Here is a 25,930-nt window from a genome sequence, read left to right as displayed (position 1 = left end):
CTAGCTTTTATATCTTCTGAGATCGACGCGTTCATACATACGGACAGACGGACGGACGGACAGACAGACAGACGGACAGGGCTAAATCGACTCAGCTCGTCGCCCTGATCAGGAATACATATACTTTGTGGGGTCTGCCACGCCTCCTTCTGCCTGTTACATACATTTCAACAAAACCATTATACCCTGATTTCCCATTTTCAATGGGTTCAGGGTATAAAAATGTTTGCTACCACTAAATAATATTTTTACTTGACTATATACATATGTGTCAGACCATGCTCTGTCACCCTCTTTAAATCAAAACCTTACATTATATGTTATGAAATTAAAAAAAAAAAAAAAAAGTTATACGTAAACAGACTGAAATTAATGAGTTTTAGTTGGAAAAAGGTTTAAACTTTAAAATTAAGAAATATTCATCGTTTTCAAAGTAATAAACTTACTTTTAAAAGAAAAATTTATAATTATTTTCCAATTCTTCCCCTTAGATCAAAGTATTGCAAATACTCGTAATGATTGAAAACTAAAGTTTTTTTTTTTTTTCATTTTAATATTTTATTTGACTTTAAAACTATATAAAAATTGCATCATTTCTATTTTAGCACATGAAATATTAAGACTTATTCTATTTGTGTGCTATTTTCTGTATACATTCAGTATATTGATAAAAAATAGTATTATTTCAACAGTTCCTACCAAATTTCATAAAAATTAATTACATTTGCAAAACCACGATACGTCAGTCTAGTTACGAAAAAAGAGTATAAAAATACATTCAATGCCTGGGGTTTCGCACAATATTTATTTCATTTTATTTTCGCTAAATGCAATTATTAACTAACATATAATTTTTCATAAATCTGTTTACCTTTAAAGCTTTCTAGTAAATGCGCTTGAATGCTGAAAGGACGTATTATATCATCATTACTGTTAACTTTCACACAATCATCTCGCTATATAACGATTTTCAGTTAATTTTATAATATATGATTTTAGTCTAATAGTGCCACACAAAGACAGCTATAATCAATGAGTTCGAAGTTTAATTTCTGGGCTTTGTAAATTCGTTCCAAAGTATAATTGTTTAGCTTAGTTTTCAGTTGTTTTTATTGTTTTTGAATTCTTTACTTAATGTGTTGTATATTGTACAAATATTTTGTCAAAGGCACTTGTGATAGTCCCCCAGCGACGTTATTCGTGGAGCTCGTGACCACTTTTAGACAAGACAACTATTTAGTTATCTCCAATTAAAGGGTTTTGTTTAAGGCAATATCAGTTAACAATCGTGTGCCATTGACGGCTAATTGAGCTAATGGTTGTGAGCTATTGGCAATCAGGCCGCTCACCAAATTTGAGCTACCAGTGGTTAGATCTGTTAAAAATTCAGTATTGTTTGTCAATAGGCGAGTCGCATTTGCCGCCAGCTCCAACATGTGCGCCTTATTAACAGCTAACTCGGCTAGCAAGCGACTCTTGTTGGCTGCTTCCTCGGCGGCAATTTGTGCCCATTCCGGGAATGTGTCCAAGTTTGGATAGATGACCATAGCCCAAGTTTGACAGAAAATGAATAGCACAATGATTGTGATAATCGTAGGTCCAATGCCTGCTATCGCCATATCCTTGCTGCGAATATGCGCATAGCCAGCTACCAAAGCATTTGGTGGCGTGCTCACCGGCAAATGGAAGGCCATGCTGCAAGCGAGGCCTGCTGGAAGCACCAGGTACAGAGGATGAATTTTCAGAGCCAGTGACTGTAATTTATAAAGAGTCGAATAATAAGCAGTCCAGCAGTTTTAATAGACTTTTGGACGCACCATTTCGTTGAGCACAGGTACGAGAATATTGGCAACGGCCACATTTGAGCTGAAGGCGGTCAGAAATACAGCCACAAGAATGACGACCAATAGCAATGCTGCATTAGGAAGCACCTTCAGACCACTCATGGAATTGCCAATCAATGTTGCCATGCCGCTTTGCTTACTGCCAGCTGCCAGGGCGAAGCCACCACCCAGCAGAAAGATCAAGCCCCATGGCACCCTAGACTGAATAAACTTCCAGGTGATCAGTGAGGGTGTCGGCGACGTCGGCACAGGTCCGCGACGTGTGCAGTATCGTAGGAATGCATAGTTCGCCGGCAGCATGAAGCACATGATCACCACAAAAATGGTAGGCATCGAGTTTTTGATAACCCTAACAGTAAGTAGAAAAGATAGATTAAGCAATAACAAACAAAATTAATTATTAATTAGTAAAAGCGATTTTCTGTAACATCTTTTAACAACTTTTAACTAAAATCGAAATTGTATAAAATGCATCTTAATATATATTTTGAGACTATAGTTTCAAAGCTGTGGGAGATATACTTTTTCGAAAATGTTTTTAATCAATAACAAAAATGGGAAAAGTTCTCGATTTTTAAAGAAAAGCTTGATATGCAGGTGGTTTATACGGACCTAGGACAACATTTTCATTTTTTATATCTTACATCTGAGATCGACGCGAAAAGACGAACGAACGGACAGGGGTCTGCCACGCCTTCTGCCAGTTATATACATTTTAACAAAACCATTATACCCTGATTTCCTACTTTCAATGGGTTCAGGGTATAATCAAAATATTACTTTTTACTAAAAATACTAAGAATTATCGAGGTGCCATGAGTCTACAAGTTGTTGCTTTCTATGCTACATATTTGTTTTAGGAGCATGCGTTTGATTTTATATACTCCCATTATTTTATATATGGAATCTGGCTTTTTTGTTAAATGTTATATTATACATAACAGATAAACCAGAGTCTCTAAGTATTTAAATTGTATTATCTAGTGTTGTCTCTTTATGTTCGTAACATATATTAAGCGACATAGATTCTCTTTTCGTATTAGTTAATAAGCCAGTATAAAAAGTGAAGAAATTGAAGAGAGTTACTCTGTCATGTTTAGCCCTCAAATGGAATACTCACTTGTCGGGTAGCAAGTCAGCCCATCCGGTAAAGATACCTGGTTTTCGTGTGAAGTACATGAAGACCATGATAATGAATAGAATCATCACTTGGATTTCATGTATACTCATGGGACCCAGCTCCTTATAGCGTTGATCAATGACTTTCTTGGCCACATGTGCGTTATCCTTACCCACCTGTACCTCTTGAGCCTCCTTACTCTTAGGCCGCCAAAGACCCATAAAATGCCATTGTAGGAAAACATACGTAAGTACTGTGTAAACCAACATTGATGGCACCGAATAGAACATAAACGTGGGGAAATCTAGTTTCTCGGTAGAATTGGGGAAAGCAGTGTCATAGATGCCCTTGAATGTTAGATTTGTTGCCGTGCCAATTATGGTGCCGCATCCACCCAGAGACGATGCATATGCAATACCTAGGTAGTAGCATTGGGTAACCTTTGTTGGATAGGGTAATCTGGAAAATTAGACAGTATATGAAATTGAATAGACTTAAGCTATTACTATACATACTCGTCCTCATTCTTCTTTTTGTTCTTTCCACCAACCATTTGATACTCTGGCTCATGATAGATTTTGCAGACTCCTTGCTGTTGGACAAATTGGATTATTAATCAAATATTTTCCATTGTTTTCCTCCTTCATTTTTTCAGACTGACCGCTTGGAGCTCCTCAAGCACCGCCTGTACAATCGGACTCATCATAGCAGTACAAGCTGCATTGGAAATCCACATGGATATGAACATTGTCACCATAATCAAGCCGAAATGTAGTCTATGAAATAAGTTAAAGGAAATCAGTCCAATTGTTATAACCATGAATTAGAATTAAAGAGATGCAAACCTTCTGGGACTGCAGCCCACCATTTGAATAACTCTCAGTGCTAGACGCTTGTGTAGACCACTGTATTCCACTGCTAGCGCAACCATAATGCCGCCCATGAACATAACTAATGTATCCTTAAAATAGGTCATACACGTCTCTTCGGATCCCTGTAAAATATTAAAACTATTATTATTAATACTTAAATGTTTACTAATAAGAGCCGGTAGTTTTACCATAATGCCCATTGTGGGAAATGCAACAATTGGTATCATTGATGTAACATATAACGGTAACGCCTCTGTGACCCAAAACACAGCCATTATCAATAAGATGTACATACATCTGTACTCCTGAAACGGTTAGTAAATATTACTAAAGTCACACAAGCCACAGTCATTTGGGTTTCCTTACCGGAATATTGTTCATTAATATAATGGGGAGGCAAACCAGAGGCATTAGGAATACAACACATCCCTTCCAGTGGTTAGCAAAAAAAGATCCCCACCGAGCATGCGACTCTACAGGCTCGGCCGCTTCTCTATAAAATAAATTTTAGCACTTCCAATACTGTTTTATACTTATATTTGCCAATTTTGACACTTACAGTTCCATTTTAAATTCTGGATTTAGCTGCAAATAAATAAAAGTGAAAAATAGGTATTATGTGCTGAATATCACCGAGTTATACCTTAAAAATAGATCAATTTCAGTTGTTTTCATTTCCATTCTATTTTCATTATACCCTAAACCCATTGAAAATGGAAAATCAGGTTAAAATGGTTTTGTTGAAATGTAGGTAACAGGCAGAAGGAGGCGTGACAGATCCATAAAATATATACATTCCTGATCAGGGTGACGAGCTGAGTCGATTTAGCAATGTCCTTCTGTCTGCCTGTCCGTATGCTTGAACGCGTCAGGCTCAGAAGATATAAAAGCTAGAGACTTTATTTCTTTTTAAATGACCGTATATACAGCGGCGCCCTGATCAAGAATATTAATACATACATTTCAATAAAACCATTATACCTTGATTTCCCATTTTCCCATTTTCCCATTTTAAATATTATTATTGAAGTATTTCTTGAAATTTAATAAATTTGTTAACATTTTTTATTTAACTTAACAAGTTAAAATAGTTCGTTGAGAAAAGACCTTGCGATTGAGAATGCGAGTAGGCATAACTGACAATGACAACCATATGTACAATAGATATGTATATATATGCACATATATACAATCAATACTACACATTTGATTCGCATACGTTAACAGGCCAATAAAAAACGCTATTAATTGTCGACGATACGAGCTACCATTTAATTGTACCTTGTGTATCAATTGAAATGAAACAGAATTCATTTTCTGTGTTTACAGTTACTATATATTTACAATCTTTATAAGTTCATGATGATATCAATAATCTCTATAATTAATAGATTCCTAGTAAATGCGGACAGTGCAGTCCGATTGTTAAACAAATTAATTACTTTCTTTCAGAGTTCGATGTGTAATGACATTTATATATTTAATTAATTTTTATATGATTTAAGAACATGTAAACAACAAACAAGAAGTGTATATATATAAGGCATATATGTAAGGGAAACACTTCTTGTTTATTGCTTACATGTTCTTAATATATATATATATATATATATATATATATATATATATATATATATATATATATATATATATATATATATATATATATATATATATATATATATATATATATATATATATATATTTATATATACTACTACTGATTATAATCACATGAATTACAATTTTCAGTTATAATACTAGAGTGTCTCCCTTTAATATAAAATAAGGTAAGAGTGTTGATATTCGAGATATAATATTGCTATTACAGCATACACGGACCTAGGAAAACAATTTAAACTCTCTATCTTTTGATATCTGCTGCGATCGACGCGTTCAAACATACGGACAGACAAATCGACTCAGCTTGTCGCCCTGATCAAGATTACTTATACTTGTTGGGCTCTGTCACGCCTCCTTCTGCCGGTTATATACTTTTCACAAAACTATAATAGCCCGATTTCCTATTTTCAATGGGTTCAGAGTATAAAAAGTGAAGACAAATAAGAATTTAAGTATTAAATGTAGTAGCAAATAGTATATTAGTTAAATCAACATCAGCGAATCCACAATTCTGATCCAAAATCTAAATTAATTGACTTAGTTTAACGTTCTAATCTGTTTGTTACGTACATCCTATCAAAATTATATACCCAGAATTCACATTTACAATGAGCACAGGGTATAAAGAATAATTGTATCGCCAGTTGCTGAAAGCAAACGTAGTTTAGAAAAAATATTGTGTACTAAAGAAATTGAAAATAATTGTAGTAAAGAAAAGTTGCTTGTGCATTCATTGTTTGAGTTCGATAAGTGAAGTGTTTAAATATTAATTGATATAATGGGTCATGAAATACATTCGGTTTATAGTGTTAGTGAACGAGGTAGACAGACCCAACAAAACCTTCATATAAGTATGTATGAGTATGAGAATGTCAGCTTCCTGGTAAGATTTCATATAGGGCGGTAAATTTACTATGTTTATTTATCATACTAAAAACAACTAAAATAATTACAAGACCCTAGTCGAGACTTCTCGACTAGGAGATACCCTGAACCCTCCAATCTGTTATTCTAATCACTCTGCACTTCTTTTAGGCACACATACATACACACGCACGTATTAGAACGCGATCTGCTAACTGCGCAGTATGCAGCGACTGCGCTTAGGCTGCGCTACAGTGTGGGCAATAGTATGAGAATTTATTTAACAAGAATAAAGAATAAATTAAACTTTCAGATCTTAATCATAATATTCAAATATATGTACATTCAAAAGCACAAGTCTCTAGTACTTGAAATATGCCTTTTACAATGGTGAGTTTATCGAAATATAGGTGGGGGTAAATTACAACCGAAAAAAACGATATTATATAAAATACACATATGTCTACATTTAAAATTTGGAAGCTCTAGCTCTAAAGGTATAGGAGAAATAATTAAATAACTAGCTTTCGATAAGGTTTTTAATCAATAATAAATAATTTAAAATATATATCATCGCATTCCCGCAAAATGATCGTATGTCCAAAAATGTAACTTTACAGGAGAAGCATATTTGTAATATTGTTATTGAATGTTAGTATACGAACGCTCAATCGAAATTGATTTTTTTCCGAAACTAGAGCGAATTCAGTTCTTATTTTTTGCAAGTATGTGAGACAGACATTTTCTAACCGTTCTGCATTAAAATCTCAAAACAATCGCAAAAATCAACATACGATCACTTCGCGGGAATGCGACAATAAGTAATTGATAAGCAATATGTATTTAGACAGAATTTGAGTGGTTCACGTACAATTATATACATATACTACATAAAAAAAATGTTGCTGCTGATGTGCACTTTAGACCTTTAACACATATTTAATCAGTGACAAGGCGATTATGAAACTCAAAGTACGAACAAACTTGATCAGCACGATTTTTTGTTAAGGTAGTTGGCAAATTTTTCTTAGCAAAAAGTATTATTTAAATTTCGAACTGTAACCGTATGCTTTAAAGACCCCAAAGACTATGTCCTCATTTTCAATCCGGCAAGCTTGAACTGAGCAACACCCTTCGATCAATTGACGATCGAAAAGCCGAATAAATTAAATATTGTAATTCAAATTTTGGTCGTTCACTTATGGTGCTCTTGACAACAGACTGGTATTCAAACCGGATGAAATAATATTGTTCTACATAACAAAAACAAAAAATGACAAGAACATTTTGTGATTGATTTATATACCAAGGTCGCTTTGATGAAATGGAAATGCGTAAAAGTAGAAATAGCTATACTTTTCAATGATGGATCCAATTAACTCCAAGATAATTCTATTCTAACGTACTTTTTATGCATTCTGTATGTATTTTATTAATATATCTATCAGCCCTTCATTGCAATTTAAGTTATACTATATTGTCATTTATAATATATTATAGTCAGTATTTTGATTGAAATTTTATTGACCTTCATTCTTTCATTGGTTTGTTTGCTTTCTCTTGTCAATTATAGCTTAACCCTTATTGAACATTTCCTTAGTTAATAATGTTCAGCATACTAAATCAAAATGCACGGTGTGACGCACTTAATCACCCATTCAAGTTTCTATAGATGGAACTATGTTTGTTACAGTATAAATGCAAAAACAATATCGCCTATTATCGTGCTATGTAAATGTATTTGAATTTACTTTGTGCCTGAGACGTAAAGCATTCAAATTGTAAATATGTATATGAATAATACACAATTATAATCGTCGTATAGATGATGAAATATGATGTATTATGATGATGATATTCTCCGAAAGAACGAACGCGACTTTAAACAGTTTATCACCCTACTTCTAAGCATATATATATATATATATATATATATATATATATATATATATATATATATATATATATATAATATTTATTATTATACCCTGAACCCATTGAAAAATGGGAAATCAGGGTATAATGCTTTTGTGAAAAGTATGTAACAGGCAGAAGGAATGATCGTAGACCCCATAAAGTATATACATATATTCTTGATCAGCACGACGAGCTGAATCGATATTGTCCTGCCCGTATGCCGAGATCTCAAAAGATATAAGATATACGGGTTTGCTTTTTTTCGATAACTCATCCGATAACTTTTTTATTGAGAATAATCGAAAAATGGATTTTCTCTTTTGAGCCTCATTGGAATACTATTAGACGTGGAGACTTCAGATTTACTGTGTATATTCATATAATGAATACAAACTTTTTGTAATCAAAAGATTTTGGATACCACGCCCCCTTCTCCACAAATTTGTAAAAACCTTTTTAAAGTACTAGAGACTTGGAATGTACACACATTTTGATCATATGATTACGCTCTGAAAATGTTATTAAGATTGTGTGTCTACAAAAGAAGTTATTCTACAAATAAATTCTCATAATATTACCCACACCGCAGCGCAGCCCAAACGCAGTCGCTGCTCACTGCGCTGTTAGCAGAGCGCGGGCACGTGAGAGTGGATGCATATGTATGTATGTGTGTGTGCATAAAAGAAGTGCAGAATGATAAGATTATCAGCTTTGAGGGTTCAGGGTCTCGACTAGAGCCTAGGGACTTGTGCTTCGGTATACGCTGAACCCTTTGAAAATGGGAAATAATGGTCAGGGTATAATGGTTTTGTGAAAAGTATGTAACAGGAGGAAGGAATGATCGTAGACCCCATAAAGTACATATATTCTTGATCAGTACGATGAGCTGTGTCGATATAGCCCTGTCCGTCTGTCCGTGCGTCCGCCTGTCTGTCCATATGAGCGCCGAGATCTCAGAAGATACAAAAGCTAGAGAGCTGAAATTTGGCATGCATTCATCCATTTCCATCCAACGATATTCATATCAAGGTATGAGTATGGTTTTGTGCAATGTCCGCCTTGCTGTCTGTCCGTCTGTCCGTATGAACGCAGTCTATTTCGGCGCTATTGAAGCTAGAAACTTGAAATTTGGAACATATACTCGTGTATATCTCCGATTTATAGTGTTAAAATTTTCCGGATACGCCCAGTATGCCCGCGGCAAATCGGAAAATGCATTTTCCGTCGTGAAGAAGCTAGAAATTAGGTATGTAGATCCGCGTCGACCACCCAAGATCACCATCTATAGCGGATATATCTCCACCCATTTGGGGGCGTGTCAAATCGGATAAAACTGTATCTCATTGAGTTTTTAAGCTAGAACGTTAAAATTGTATACGAGAGCTGATGCTAAGATTCTATAAAGATTTATAAAAAAAATTATATGTTTACGCCTTTTATGGGCTTGTCAAATCGGACCTGAAGATATAGTGATTTGACTTCAAGTTTAGTATATATACTCTGGCTGACCTCCCAACCAATAAGTTTTGGTGGATATATGTCCGCCTACAGGGGGCGTGGCAAACTGCAAGAGTTTATATCTCCTAAAGTATAAGAGCTAGAAGCTTCAAATTTGGATAGTTAAGTTACTAGTAACTCTATCCTCTATCGAATTTCAAAATAATATTGTTACGCCTCTTTAGAGTCGTGGCATATCAAAAAATACCCTGTCATTTTTACATTTTTGGAGCGTAAGCATCCTAATTTTGCAGATAGGTTACGGTTAGCTGGCTAATAATGAGTTGTCTACGTCCAGTAGGGGCGTGGCAAATCGAGAAAAACTCAACTTTGTACAACTTGCCTACTTAATTGCTGATGGTGTTTGAATGAGTATTCCGCAGTCGGTAACACCCGACTGCAACGTTCTTAGCAATTTTTTTTAATCTTCTGAGATCCATCCACTCATACAGATGGACAGGGCTATATCAACTCAGCTCATCGCTCTGCTCAAGAATATATATACTTTATGGGGTCTGCCACGCCTCCTTCTTCCCGTTACATACTTCTTCACAAAACCATTATACCCTGATTTCCCATTTTCTATGGGTTCAGGGTATAAAAATTACTTGGTAGTCAACTGCTCAAAGGGTAATAGATATTGAAAAAAGCTTTCCTCAAATTACTTATGCCACGTAAAAATTCGGTGCTTGCATACATTCCTATCAGCACAAAGATAACGGTACTAAGCAATGCCAGCTTCAAGTCACAAAACGCTTTCGTCAAAACACTTATGCCGACTAGTGTACAAGTACAGCGACAACTTAAAACCACCGCATCACGTACCTATATACGTACATTCATATGAACACATATTCGCATAAGTCGCAATTTTTATACCCTGAATCCATTTAAAATGTGAAATCAGGGTATAATGGTTTTGTTGAAATGTATGTAACAGGCAGAAGGAGGCGTGGCAGACCCCACAGAGTATATATATCCTTGATCAGGGTGACGAGCTGAGTTGATTTGGCCCTGTCTGTCCACTCAGTAGTTCGAACTAAAAAATCATTGCTAGGATGCGGTAATTCGTACTCATATGGTTAAACACTCGACAATTCGAATTTGCGAAGTTTCTTGGTGTGTTAGTAAGAACTTTGAATTTGAATTTGGGGACTGCCCTGAAACTAACTTTACTTTACGCATAAAACATAGGCACATTTTTATTCTCGTTTCCGCACGAATCGCTTCGTTAGTATACATATTAACTTTATTTATGAAATTGACAATTGCTGAGAGAAGAAACTAATTGGAAAAGTAGAAGGAGGTGAGAAGAAAAGCGATGTTGCAAAAGAATTTCTGAAGACGATACATCAGAACCTTTGGTAGCAGTAGCCTCATTAGATAACTTACAAAGCTTTTGTCTAAACAACGAAACTGATGAAACAGCATATCAGGAACTTTTTGTCTTTAAAAAAATTATTGAAAAGTCTGAGCAGAAGCAATGTGCTTCGAAGCAAACCCGTATAAATGAGTTCATAATAAAGCTTAATTAATTTGAACATATGTACTTTACGTTAAATAAAAACGCTTGATAATTTGAAGCTTTATTTATTTTCTCTTAAAATTTCGAACCATATAATATTTCAAATATTCGATAATTCGAAATATTTTAAGAGTCCCTTGAATTTCGAAATAACGAGAGTCGACTGCATTTGTAAAAAAAGCGTATTTCAAGTACTAGGAATGCTTCGGAATATGCAACACATTTAAACATTTTGATTACGTTTTGAAAGTTTTATTAAGATTGTACGTCTAGAAATTAAATTATTCAATAAAAAAGTTCTCATAATATTGCCAACACTGCAGCGCAGCCCAAGCGCAGTCGCTTGTGTATGTGCGAATTATTATTGAAATATTGTTGTTGCTTGAAGGGTTTAGGTGATCTCGTAGTCGAGCAGTCTCGACTAGAGCTTTCTTACTTATTTAAAACATTTGTAATTTACCTCATATATGTATATATATGTATACATACATATGTATATAGAGGGCAATATTCAATAGTCTGTTGCTGTTGTGTTGTTTTACTCTTCGCACCGAGTGTTGGTGGTGGCAGTGCCAAAATATAAGGGAAATTTAAACTAAAGGAAAACATGCACATCTACTTGCACACACACAAAATCAGGTGAATATTGAAGGAAAAGACAATGCATGATAAAGGTAGAAAACAAAATATAAGAATAAACCTTTGCAACGGTTCACCGAGATTAAAGAAATCGTGAGATCTGCTCACATGTATGTACATACATACATACATAAGTATATATGTATACATTGCATACATACTATATATACACACATATTCAGTTAGTTTCTGCTCCTTTTCACTCTCGATAGAAGATTATAGTATGTATTTTCAGTATTTGAAGCAAATGAAAACATTCGAATTTATATACGCGCATATGTATGCATGCACATTACAAACGTAGACATGGTTCTAGAACATGTGAATCACATTGAAAATAAACAGGACGGTATTTTTATCGGCGTTAAAATACACATCACAATATTTTATGAGCACACCAACAAAAATTATGTATATACATTTGCATGTATTGCTTTTAGTTGCTATACTTATTTCTATAATTTATATAATTTATAATTTATATATTATATATGTATGTATATATGTATTTGTATATGTATGTATACAATTATTTTACTTTTTGGAACAATCCGTGTGCTCCACTGTTAAAGTATGTATGTATATTTGTTAACAGACGAAACCACACAACAAGCAGAACGGCAAATATGATACGACGACCAGAACACGCCCGTCCCGCTAACGTTGCAATGCGCGACTGAACTGACACGAGCAATCGGTCGATGGAAACGGCTCTAGGGACTTGCGAGACTCTGACTGAGGTCGGCACAATACAAGCGTACATTAACTGTATGTATGTACGTGTGCCCATATCTTAGTGTTGGTGCACAGTGGACGTAGTTAAAAAAAACATGAAATTTAAGATTTATTGTTTGTCCTTTATTAAATTTTATGGGTCATGGGTAACAATTAATAATATATATAATAATAATAATAAATAATAATTATTAAACTAGTGTAAGCTAATGTATAATAAAATTTATGTAACAGTTATTTCACTGTGCAAAGCAACAAGTAAAAAGAGCAGGAAATTTACTGCATAAGAATGCATATAGGAGACTTTCAACGAGAGATGTGATCTATGCTTGGAGATGACAGCGTGAGTGTACGTAGAATATTTATATTACCAATAGTATATTATTACCAATTAAAAAGAAAATTTATTAAATTAATTAATTATTTATATAAAGCTATTATGTGCTTTTTGTTTACTAGTGAAAATGGTATTATAGATTTATGAGAATTATGCTTCATAAGGGGATATTCTGATTATAATATGTATATCTAAAAAGAATTTGTTGTAATCAAATCAATAAAAAAGTAAGAAAAGAAACCAACACCATTGCTACCAACTGCATAATACCCATTCACGGTCAAAATGTATTGCATTAACTGATTAGTCACGTCCACATTTATATAATCAAACTACATAACTTATAAAGCAGCCACTAGTAATTTAGTCGTTAAATTTTTATGTTAGAATTTTATTTTTTTTTAAACTAACTAAAGTATGCGGTTATTCCGATTTTCTGGCTCCAGCGGGCCAGATTATACGGAAACTAATAACAGAAAAAAAGAAGTATCTAATCAATTTTAGACTACTGTTACAAACGATTTAAATACATTTGATTCATTATGTATAGCTGACTTTCATCATCGTGAATCACATTTAAGTATTAAAATAGTACCAGAGCACTTACGTTTTTGAATTATCAAGCTAAATTTTGCATTCAATGTTTGCCGTAGAACTTTTAGTTATAATTCGTGTTCATTTGATTGCGAATTTCCATTTTCTCTAACATAAATCACGCTCCCTTCACTGAGATTCACATGCACATAAAACAAGTATGAAGGCTCTAGTGGAGACTGGTCGAATAGGAAATACCCTGAACCCTCCTACACATGCATATCTGCGCAGTAAGCAGCTAATGCGCTTGGGCTGTGCTGTAGTGTAGAATTTATTTGTTGAATAATTTCTTCTGTAGACGGACAATCTAATTGAAACTTTCAGGACGTAATCATAATCATGCTAAAGCTCAGGTCTATAGTACTTGAAAAACGCGTTTTACAAATTTGGGGCGAAGGGGTGTGGTAACCAAAATCTCTAAATTACAAATTGTTTGTATTCACTATATGTACATATATACACAGTCAATCTGAGGTCTCCCCCTAATAGTCTTTAAATAAGGCTGAAAAAACCATCGATTATTCTCGATCAAAAAGTTATCGGATAAGTTATCGAAAAAATATGATAAACTCGTACACGTATGGTATAGACTAGTATGCATAAAAAATGTCAGCTCTCTAGCTCATATGCTTCTGAGATCTCGACGTTCATACGGACAGAGCTATATCGGCTCAGCTCGTCGCCCTGATCAAGAATATATATACTTTATGGGGTGTGACATGCCTCATTCTGCCTGTCACATACATTTTCACAAAAATATTATACCCTGAGTTCCCATTTTCAATGGGTTCAGGGTATAAAAATATAAGAGAGATAAACAATTTCAAACGCTAAGATGGAAGGGGATGTAGTTCAGTTCAACGAGGAGAGACACGTGAGAGAGGGTGTTTGTAAACAAGTTAGACAAAACGAAGAAAAAAAAACAGAAGCTAAAGGAGATATGTAGCCAAGAGATCTGACAACCGCCGGCCCGTCGTATCAGCGCTAAGCAGGAAACACGTTACTGGAAAATACCAAAAATGTGGACAAACTGCATTTGCAACACGCGCATTGGTGGCCGCATTAAAAATTGAATGTGGGAAACAAAATAGTAAATGCTATACAAAAAAATGTGCACCACTGTAAACCTATGCTAAATCAGATATCAAATTTTGTACTCAAATATAATGAAAAAAAAAAAAAGAAACAGTTTATTGACCGAAAATCAGTTATATAGTTTTCTAAAGTTTCTCAGCATATGCATTTGACACGAACAAATTTTTTTTTATATATAGACAACCATGATTTTCAGGCGTTATATAAATGTATACTATATAAAGTTATGTATGTACTATATAAACATATTTGTAGATCTATTACTTTGGCTTGTTCTGTGTTTTTTTCGTCAATTGTTTTGGACTCTACAATTAGTGCGTCATTGTACGGCGCGTGAATGAGCGGGGTTGAAGTATCAAACCGATCATATGGAAAAGCTATTTCTATAAATATACATATACTATTTGTACATGTATATATGAAAACAACTTTTGCATGAGATTAGTTATAAATAGGATTGCTACCTTGAGTTTCAGTAAAGACAATTTTGGTGGCAATGTGAAAGTGCGTGGCACCGTTATATTCCTAAACTTTAAGACGCGTATCATCAACTAAAATGATTTCTGGTATATCAGAAAATGCATTTTCCGATTTGCCACGCCCCTAGTGGGCGGATCGGGAAATTTTAACACTTTATAAATCAAGTCTCTAGCTTTAATAGCGCCGAAATAAACAGCGTTCATACGGACAGACGAACCGACGAAAGGCATGAGTATAACATTTAAGAAAACTTTAGCCGATAGTACTCGAATGCGAAATCCCATGAACCCAACGAGGAACTGGATGTTCAATAATTACACAATCACACACACAATCACAAATGACATTTTAGATTGACATTGTATGATTTATATGTGTGTATTTGCCAAAGCACAAGTCTTTAAAAATTTAAAGAGTAACTCTAAAGGTGAAGAAGGTATAATTCAACAAAACCCTTATACTCTGATTTCCAATTTTTAATGGATACAGGGTATAAAAATACACATACAAATATATGCAAATATAGCAAATAAACCAATTGTCTTTTTTTAATAAACAGGTGACTATGGACGTTTTCCTCTGATCAATCTATACGAGTTCTTATAGACAATCTACTTACATATTTTATTTACTGATATTAATTAAGAATTTCGTCAGCGATTTTTTAGAAAAATGTTTCTCTGTATTCACTGAGAAGTAAAATATTTTCCATTGACTTATCATATGGCACTACGGCTTTTATGGTCAGGTGGTTCGCACAAAACATAAATATACATACACACATATTCATATAGATAATGAACTGCACATACAATTGTGCGATAACGCGTAACTATTTGAAGTAGAGTTAACATCAAAGACGTCATCAAATATAGTTTCGTAATAAATTCCAATTAGATAATAGAACATTTAGTCATAGGATTCTCCTTAAAACTGAGAGACAATTAAAAAATCATCGTTACTAAGGTCTCACTAAAAATATGTATATGTATTTCATTGGAAAAAAAGCTCAACAAACTGCTCTTACATACATATGTAACTAACAGCGATTGAGAGAAAGTTAAGACGCACCGGAAAGTTGAGTATAATCTACGAGCAGATAGAGATATCGGTAATATATAAAGCTTTAGATACATAAATTCGTACATACGTACATATATAGCTTGACTGATTTAATAATTATTTATTGTTGTTACTAGCGCTCGGCACTGCCTAACGACACAATACAACATTTCAAGGTCGCTGGGCAGTTATATGATTTGAATTTTATGGAAATAAAAACATCCTTTACAAATGCGCAGCTTACCATTTTACTTCTCTCCTTATCCATGACTATATTTAGGTATGTATATGCCTGCCCCTTCGATTCGCAAAAATTTTTTGGAATATATTCTCAAAATTTATTTCATAATCTTCACTTTCTATTTGTAGCTCGTGAAGACACGACTCGGTCTACACAACTTTCTGTCAAATATTCTGCGACGTTCGATGACAAAAACGCGAATGAGTCTCGTAGCAAAGTTTCTTTTATGTTCTGCGTCTTATGGAGTGTCGACTTGTCGAGGGCGAAAGCAAATCTACGATAAGTGTGTTTGCCGTTGAGAGTACCAAAAGCGCTTGGGAGCGGCGGCAGCCGCGTGATTATTAAAGAAACAAAAACGAGAACGAGAGAGAGCGAATGGGAGAGGAGAGCGATTATTAACATTGTTAATACGGGTGAGAGTATCGTGTAAGTATATGTGTGTGTGTGTGTGTGTGTGTGTACATTTACTTAAGGTAAATATGTACATACATACATATGTACGTGTAAAATCTGCTGGGTTTGGCACTGACCTTCTCTTTGGCCACTCACCGTGACCTTTTATACAATGTTCATTCGACTTTCAATTCGAATGGGTGGTAAAGCCGCACATGCACGCAGCAAAAGCACAAACCGCTTTGTAGCGTGATATACATACATATGTACATATGTACACTCATTCACAAATACACTAATCGGTAGTGACGTAACAAACTACCAGAGATTCAGTCATATACATACATACATATGTATATGTATGTATGTTGATTGTCTGAGGTTTGGATTGACAAGGTGTTTAATCTTTGATTTAACAATTTTTCTGATCGTGAAATTTCCACAGTACATGTCAAGCAACCAAGTAAGAGTGCTCTAGTCGAGACCGGTCCGACTTGGAGATACCTTGAACCCTGACAACTGATATTCTAATCATTCTGTACGTCTGTACACACAAAAAAACACATGCACACACACATAAACATGAATCCACTCGCACGCATAAGCGCGCGCTTTGCTAACTGCGCAGCAAGTAGCGACTGCGCTTGAACTGCGCTACATTGTGGACAATATTATGAGAATTTATTTATTGAATAATTTTGTAGACGAAATATCTTAATGAAACTTTTAGGACGAAATCATCATTCTTAAATATGTGTATATTCCGAAACACAAGTACTTGAAATACGTTTTTTTATACTCTGAACTAGAGGTGGGCATGGGCCGAAGAGCAAAATTTTTGCCATGCGCAACCAACTCGCCCGCCTGAAATTTATTATTTTTATTTTTTAATTTTAAGGAAAAATACAATTTTTATGCATATTTGCTTATATTTACTAATTTCATTCCATAACATGTTTTTACAAAAATAAAGTAACATATCGAGATTCGCGCTTGACAATCTTGTGCGCCTTTCATTCAATATTTTACATGATGGCGGAAAAGCGGATACATAAAATATGTTTCGATGGTGATGATAATTGTAATGGAGATAATAGGTAACAAACGTAGTTAAGAAATGAAAATATTTGCAATTAAAATTGAAAACATGTAAATATTTAATCATTGCGTTCTCATATTTCCGAATTATTTGGAGTAAAACGGATTGAGCGGCGTAACCCGCACCCGCCCGTATGGGTGCCCGACAAAACCCAGCCCATGGCCACCTCTACTCTGAACCCATTTTCAATGGCAAATCAGGGTATAATGGTTTCGTTAAAAGTATGTAACAGGCAGAAGGAGGCGTGTTAGACCCCACAAATATATATTCTTGATCAAGGCGACGAGCTGAGTTGATTTAACCCATTCCGTGTGTCCGTTTGTGTCTTACTGTCCCTCCGTATTTTACAGATTTTGGATGCCACGCACACTTCGCCCCAAATTTTAAAAAAACGTATTTCAAGTACTATAGACTTGTGTTTTGGAATGTACACCCATTTTATGTCTATAAAAGAAATTATTCAACAAATAAATTCTCATATTGCCCACACTGCAGCGCAGCCCAAACGCAGTCGCTGCTTACAGCGCAGCTAGCAGAGCGCGGGCTTATGTTTGCGTGTGGATGCATGTGTGAGTGAGTGTGCGGGCATAAAAGAAGTGCGGAATGATTAAAATATCAGCTTGGAGGGTTCAGTATCTCCTAGTCGAGCAGTCTCGACTATAGCCTTCTTAATTGTTCACATATTTGAGTTGATCAGTGAACGAAGCGAAAAAGTAAAAGAATTGAATATGGTGAAAACGAGTTATTCGGATTTTTAGTAAGAAGCTCTAGTCGAGACTGCTGGACTACGATATCCCCTGAACCGCGATAGTTATCGATTTTTGGAGATAAACTCGATGTATATATGCGCTGTATATACGGACATTCCAAAAAATGTTCAAAACATACAGACAGACCGACGCACGGACAGACGGTCGGACAGGGCTCAGCTCGTCACTTTGATCAAGAATATATGTATATACTCTATGGGATCTGCGATGATTCCTTCTGCCTGTTTCATACATTTCATAAAACCATTATACCCTGACTTCCCATTTTCAGGGGTACCGAGGCTTGCCGCAAACTTCTAAGGAGCAATTCAATAATTTTAAGGATTTCTCATAAGGCGGCTATGCCATAATCGCATTACGACGCTTATCCACCGCTGGTAGATACCTTCAGAGCGGGTTACTTCGACAATAAAATGACAATGGGACAATCAGGGTATAATGGTTCTGTAAAAAAGTATGTAACGGACAGAAGGAATCATCGCAGACCCCATGAGTCGATATTTCCGACACTGACAGCGGTCAAAAGCAAGAGAGCTGAAATTTGACATGCATACTCGTGTATACCATACGCAGTACAAGTCTGTCTTATTTTTTCGATAAATCGTTCGATATCTTTTTATCGAGAATAATCGAAAATTTGATTCTCATTTGAATACTATTAGATGGGGAGACTTTAGATTTACTGCGTAAATACATATTCTGAATACAAACATTTTGTAATTTACAGATTTTGGATACCACGCCTCCTTTGCCACCAATTCAAAAACCTATTTCAAGTAGTAGAGACTTGTGCTTTGGAATGTACATACGTTTTCCCCATATAATCACGCTCAGAAAGTTTTATCAAGATTGTACGTCTAGAAATTAAATTCTTTAACAATTCTTATACGTTCTTATAAGTGCCTTTGGATGCTTAAAAGATGTGCAGAATGATTAGAGTATCAGCTCAGAGGGTTCAGGGTATCTCCTAGTCGAGCAGTCTCGACTAGATCCTTCTTACTTGTTTTAAAATTCGTATTTCAAATACTAGAGACTTGTTTCTAGTTTCATGAATATAGAAGTTATTAAACAAGGAAGTTCGCACTGCAGCCCATGCGTGCTTATGTGTGCATGCGTATGTGTGTGTGTTTCTTGTGTAAGCAGAAAGACGCGAAGGATTTGGTAGTCGAGCACTCTCGACCAGAGCTTTCTCACTTGTTAGAAGTAAAATTCTATTTTTATACCCTGAACCCAGGGTATAATGGTTTTGTTAAAATGTATGTAACAGGCAGAAGGAGGCCTGGCAGACCCCACAAAGTATAAATATTCTTGATCAGGGTGACGAAGAATGTTTCAAGAGTCCATCCACAAGAAAAGTTATTAAATATTATTTAAATATCGGTTGCTCGAAAGGCTTAGGGAATCCTGTAGTATAGCTGTCTTGAGTAGAGGAAATCAGGGTGTAATAGCTTTGTTGAAATGTATGTAACAGGCAAACGGAGGCGTGGCAGACCCCACAAGGCGACGATGATACAATTAAGTTCCCAAAACCCATGCGTGTTTATGCCTGTGTGCCTATGTGTGTCTGTGGAAGTGTGTATATGTGTGTTTCTTGTGTAAACAGAAAACATCAAAAATTGATTAGCACTTCCACGAAAGTTCCAGGAGATCTCGTAGTCGAGCAATCTCGATTATACCTTTCTTACTTGTTTTATTTTAGTGGAACGCAATAAAAGTAAAATAATCATTAAAAGTCATTAACGAGTATACTGCAGCTGCTTCAGAAAGTATACATATTGCATATAATAAATAAAATTTATTATTACTTTATTATTATTATATTTATTATTATTTTATGTCTTCATTAGGATTAATGCTATCTACAAGAATATATACATACATATGTACATTCATACCTAACACAACCAATTTATCGAATGTTAGTTAAATTCTTTGCCAATGTACGCTTCGTTAAGTTAATTGTTTAACCATATCCACAAACCAAGAACTCTATTGCATGGTTGTGGTTGCTGTAGCAAATACATGAACCAATAATAATTTCGTTGAGCTCGTCTTTTTTTTTTTAATAGATTGCTTAGCGCCCTCTATAAATCAAATATATATATGCTTTACGTTCATTCATATACATATTTCAGAGTATTCATATATTGTGTTGCTTCGATACCAGCTAATCCCTTTTCCTACCAGCCTTTTTATACAAAAAGAAACAGATATTCGGATTGAACTAAAATCATCAATTGCGTCCAATTATCACAAGAACCTAAAAGTTGAAAAATTGCTTTGACAGATTCCAAGATAGTATGCTTAAAAGAAACTGCAGCATCTGAAGCAAGAAGTGGTCATACCTTAAATTTCGACTGTAGACGGCTGTCTAAATATACTCCGAAGGTTGTTGCCATGTTCTATTAAACTATTAAACAATGGTTTTGTTTCAGTAATTTAATGTTTTTAGAATATGATCTACAAAGTCTATTGAATATGTGGGAGCTTAGTAAAAGTGTGAGCTTATTCAAATATTGACTATATTTTTAAGGTGGATAACAGACGAGCAGACAGGCAGGTTTTATACCCTGATTTTCCATTTACAATTTATATTATTTTATACAAAAAATGTATGATCTCTGATCTTATATCGTAAATCCGAAATATATCATTTAATTTGCTGATGCGCTTAGCGGAAGTTGTATCTCGTTTAGTGTATCCCAATTTCAATTTTTCCAAGTATTGCAATGTCATTATCAACATCATCATCGTGCGAACATCACCCATCCGTTGAATTTTTATTTCGAGCTTCAGAAATTCTTCATACTGAACGCCACCCTCAAATTTTTAATAAAACCGAGTAATTTAATCAACTTGAATATAAGATATCGTGTAATCTTTAAACTTTTACTATATAAGAATACATGATAAGATAGACATGTAATGTCTTAATGTATGTATATTATTGACAGATTCAAAATTTATATTCATATATTGATATATATATATGTATTAAACTTTATCTAGTATAAGTTTGAAAAACTATCGTTTTCGATTTCATATTATACTTCAGATTATTTGTATTATTCGTTTTGATAACGATAACGTATATTACCTATAGGACTCGTAAAATTTATGTCGAACTTTAATGTAAACTTGTTTTTTTTTTTTTTGTCCTTCCTATTGTCAAATACAGGGTATAGCTATAATAAAATATAAAAAAACGCTGCAGTTGCGCACTGCTATCAACGATTATGATGACCATAATGATGCTAAAGATGAAAGAGCAAAGAGAGCTACCCGACTGGCTCATTGTTCAAAAATAAAAAACGCGCCGTCGATTGTGGAAAATAACGAACTTTCCATATACATACATATTTCTGATGGGTCAGCCCAGTTTTATTCCCGCTCATATTCCGATTCCCATTCCATTTTTTCAGGAATCGCAATCAGTCGCTGCCGTCGCGTCGGTACCACTCTTGCAGTTGTTGTTGGCTTATCTCAGCCTCTTTACCGCCCTTTCTACCCCTTCACGGCATTGGGTTTCTCCCTTTTTTAGCGCTGTGCTTTGTTGTTGCTTCGGCTGCCCAGTTCTATGAAGAGACTTTGCAGCCTTCTGCAGCGGTACTCTATATGCTCACACATTTCAGGTATGCTTGAATCCAGTTGAACAAAAATGTGAAACAATAAAAATAAATGTCATTAACTTAACCACTAAAATTTTAATCAAAAACTGGTAATTAGTTGTTAACTGTGAACTGACAATAAATAGTTTTATACACAATAATATAGTAATTGTATATGTATATATTGTCTTGTCATATTCGAGGATATCTCATAGTCTATGCATTACTATAAAATAAGAAGTATTTCTCGTTTTTGTTTTTCTTGCAGCTGCTTGGGTTCAGTTGATATCGCGTTTTTGAACCCATTGGAAATGGGAAATCAGGATATAATGGATTTGTTAAAAGTATGTAACAGGCAGAAGGAGTCGTGGCAGACCCCATAAAGTATATATATTTTTGATCAGGGCGTGGATTTGAGTCGAGATAGCCCTGTCCGTGTGTCTGTATGTTAGAAAGCGTCGATCTCAGAGGATATAACAGCTACAGACTTGAAATTTGTTTTTATAGGGCGTGTATATTACGCGCATATTGAGTTTTTCTTTTTGAAAAACGATAACTGCTACCGTTATTTTGTTATTGATCAAAAACATTATCGAAAATCAGTAATGAATTTTAGCTGCATAAAGTTATACATGCATATACATGTTATACTCATAATCTGAAAGTTTCAAGAAGATAGTCCACCACCCGAATGAAAAGTTAATAGGCAATTAAGTTCCCATAGTAAGCCCACACTGCCGCCAATTCGTGTTTATGCATGTGCGAATAAATATTGAAATATCAGGTGCTCTAAGGGTTCAGGGAATCTAGTAGTCGAGCAGCTTCTACCATGTTTCTTACATGTTTATACCCTGGAGCCATTGAACATGAGATTCAGGGTATAGTGGTTTAGTAAAAATGTGTGAAAAATTATATATATGTATTTCTGATCAGGACGCCAGCCGAAAAATCTTGCAAGCAACTTAAATACAACAAGTAAGAAGACTCTAGTCGAGACTGCTCGACTAGGAGATACCCTGAACCCTCCAAACTGATATGCTTATCATTATGCACTTCTTTTATGCACGCACACATACATTCACATGCATCCACCCTCACGCGCCCGCGCTCTGCTAACTGCGCAGTAAGCAGCGACTGCGCTTGGGCTGCGCTGCAGTGTGGGCGATAGTATGAGCATTTACTTGGTGAATAACTTCTTTTGTAAACATACGATCTTAATAAAATTTTCAGGGCGTAATTATATGGTCAAAATGTGTGTACATTCCAAAGCACGTCCAAAGTCTCTAGTACTTGAAATACGTTTTTTACAAATTGGAGGCGAAGGGGGCGTGGTATCCAAAATCTGTTGATTACAAAATGTTTGTATTCATCATATGTATATACACAGTAAATCTGAAGTCTCCACGTCTAATAGTACTCCGATGAGGCTCAAAAAACAAAATCAAATTTTCGATTATTCTCGATAAAAAAGTTATCGGATGAGTTATCGTAAAAATAGAGCAAACTCGCACTGCGTATGGTATACACGAGTGTGCACACAAAATTTCAGCTCTCTAGCTCTTATATCTTCTGAGATCTCGGCGTTCATACGGACGGACGGACGGACAGACAGACGGACGGACAGACGGACAGGGCTATATCGACTCAGTTCGTCGTGCTGATCAAGAATATACATACTTTATGGGGTCTGCGATGATTCCTTCTGCCTGTTACATACTTTTACACAAAAACATTATACCCTGATTTCCCATTTTCAATGGGTTCAGGGTATAAAAAGTAAGAAGTCTAGTCGAGACTGCTCGACTAGCGCATAGCCTGAGCCCCCAATCTGATATTCTAATCATTCTGCGCGCTCTGCTAACTGCGCAGTAAGCACCGACTGCGCTTGGGCAGTGGGCAATTTTATGAGAATTTATTTGTTGAATAATTTAATTTCTAAACGTACAATCTTAATGAAACTTATAAAGCGTAATCATATGGGGAAATGTGTGTACATTCTACTACTTGAAATACTTCTTTTACAAAGGTGAGGGTGAGGGGTCAAATTTAGGGGTGGGGGGTACATTTTAACAAAAACCGAAATTATATAAAATACACATGCATGTACATCTAAAATTTGAAAGCTCTAGCTCTAAAGGTGTAGACGCTATAATTAAATAACTAGCTTTCGATAAGGTTTTCAATCGATAATAAAATATCGGGAGTAGTTATCGATTTTTAATGATAAACTTGATATGCGCGTGATATACACGGACCTAGGAAAAAAAATTTCAAGTCTCTAGCTCTTATATCTTCTGAGATCGACGCGTTCATACATACGGACGGACGGACGGACGGACGGACGGACAGACAGACGGACAGGGCCAAATCGACTCAGCTTGTCGCCCTGATCAAGAATATATATACTTTGTGGGGTCTGCCACGCCTCCTTCTGCCTGTTACATACTTTTAACAAAACCATTATACCCTGATTTCCCATTTTCAATGGGTTCAGGGTATAAAAAAAGGTATTATAAATAAGGCTGGAATATTATCTCTTCAGAGGTTTAAAGGTATCTACTGGTCGGCCACCACCGACCAGAGCACTCTCAATGCCCGTTTTTTGTGTAAGTTGATCAGGACAATACGGTAAATCTTGGGAAGATGGTCCAAATCGACTCTATTTCAGTACCTTTGCTGCGGGCGAGTCAAACATATAGTACCTCTGTATCACGCACTTACATAACTACATATGTATATATGTGACAATATTGTATTTCCGAATTTCAGAATCGATTGCCATTCCAGCTCTGTCCGACTCTCCAAAAATGTGCAAAAACCCGTAAATAATTACTGGGATATGCGTGCAAACATTTTGTGTTTTCGCCCAAAAAAAAAAGGTACGTTTTTTTTATTTTGTTGTTACTGCTGCACATCGAACTTACCCCTAATTTTTTGTATTACTACAAATAGAGGTTGGGTTAAGCGTTGGTTGGTAGTGAGCGTTTCCTCTTATGATGCGATGAACGGAACTAGATAATTTACTCAATTATAATAAATTTCATTGTATATTCATTCATTTTGGCGAAGTCACTCTTTCTGTTACTTTTAAGAGATGCAATCACGTCTTTCCTGGGAACAGCCAGTCAGTGGATCTCTTAGATTTTACGATTCGCTTTGCAGGATCTGATTTGACTGATACATGGTCTTTCCTGCCTACCAATGCGAATAAAAGCTATAGATTATTATAATCATATAAATATCTTTATTCATAATGTATCATGCTAATAATCATATTTATTAATTTAATCGAAATTTAACATTTAAAAAAATTAAAAAATAAACTATAACATAATAACAAACTACATAATTTATTATCTGAGGAGTTCAGCAAATTAAAATTGTTTAGTGATGAAACACGAAATCAATACCGTTAAAAAAATCAGGTATAAGAACCTTAAAGAAACATGTTTCAAGCTTGAGAGAGATCAGAGATTATCGGAAATATAAGGTATATAAATGAAGCTATACGGTTCTCTAAGTAAACGCCTTATAATGATCACGCTCTACATCAAATATATAAAAATCTCAATTGGTTAAATGCAAAATGTGAGAGAAATGTGTGTAAAATGCGCA

The 25,930-nt window shown here is 35.1% G+C and overlaps 1 protein-coding gene and 1 long non-coding RNA gene across 3 annotated transcripts; one reads left to right on the top strand and one right to left on the bottom strand.

Annotated features, from left to right (window-relative positions):
• Positions 1-784: 784 nt before the first annotated feature.
• On the bottom strand, positions 785-16,708 carry Indy (tricarboxylate transporter protein I'm not dead yet). 2 transcript variants are annotated; one of them, XM_089260476.1, is made up of 10 exons: positions 16,449-16,708; positions 4,396-4,421; positions 4,203-4,329; positions 4,025-4,141; positions 3,810-3,958; positions 3,626-3,740; positions 3,480-3,556; positions 2,965-3,423; positions 1,818-2,193; positions 785-1,754 (listed from the first exon to the last, which is right to left on the bottom strand). In XM_089260476.1, the coding sequence occupies exons 1-10, from the start codon at positions 16,470-16,472 to the stop codon at positions 1,251-1,253; spliced, it is 1,974 nt and encodes a 657-aa protein (XP_089116602.1). In that variant the 5' UTR covers positions 16,473-16,708; the 3' UTR covers positions 785-1,250. The 2 variants fall into 2 exon arrangements, with proteins under 2 accessions (XP_089116602.1, XP_089116601.1); XM_089260475.1 differs by lacking the exon at positions 16,449-16,708 and adding an exon at positions 12,440-12,619.
• On the top strand, positions 11,107-24,823 carry LOC149091565 (uncharacterized). Its single transcript, XR_016196872.1, has 2 exons — positions 11,107-11,420; positions 24,711-24,823. It is a non-coding gene; the product is annotated as an uncharacterized LOC149091565 (long non-coding RNA).
• Positions 24,824-25,930: the final 1,107 nt, after the last annotated feature.

This window comes from Drosophila navojoa, chromosome 4 (genome assembly GCF_054131105.1).
Source record: "Drosophila navojoa isolate 15081-1374.11 chromosome 4, UAZ_NAV_1.0, whole genome shotgun sequence".
Lineage (NCBI taxonomy): Eukaryota > Metazoa > Arthropoda > Insecta > Diptera > Drosophilidae > Drosophila > Drosophila navojoa.
Note: the sequence above shows the minus strand (reverse complement) of the source record. Positions and strands in the feature narration are given on the sequence as shown.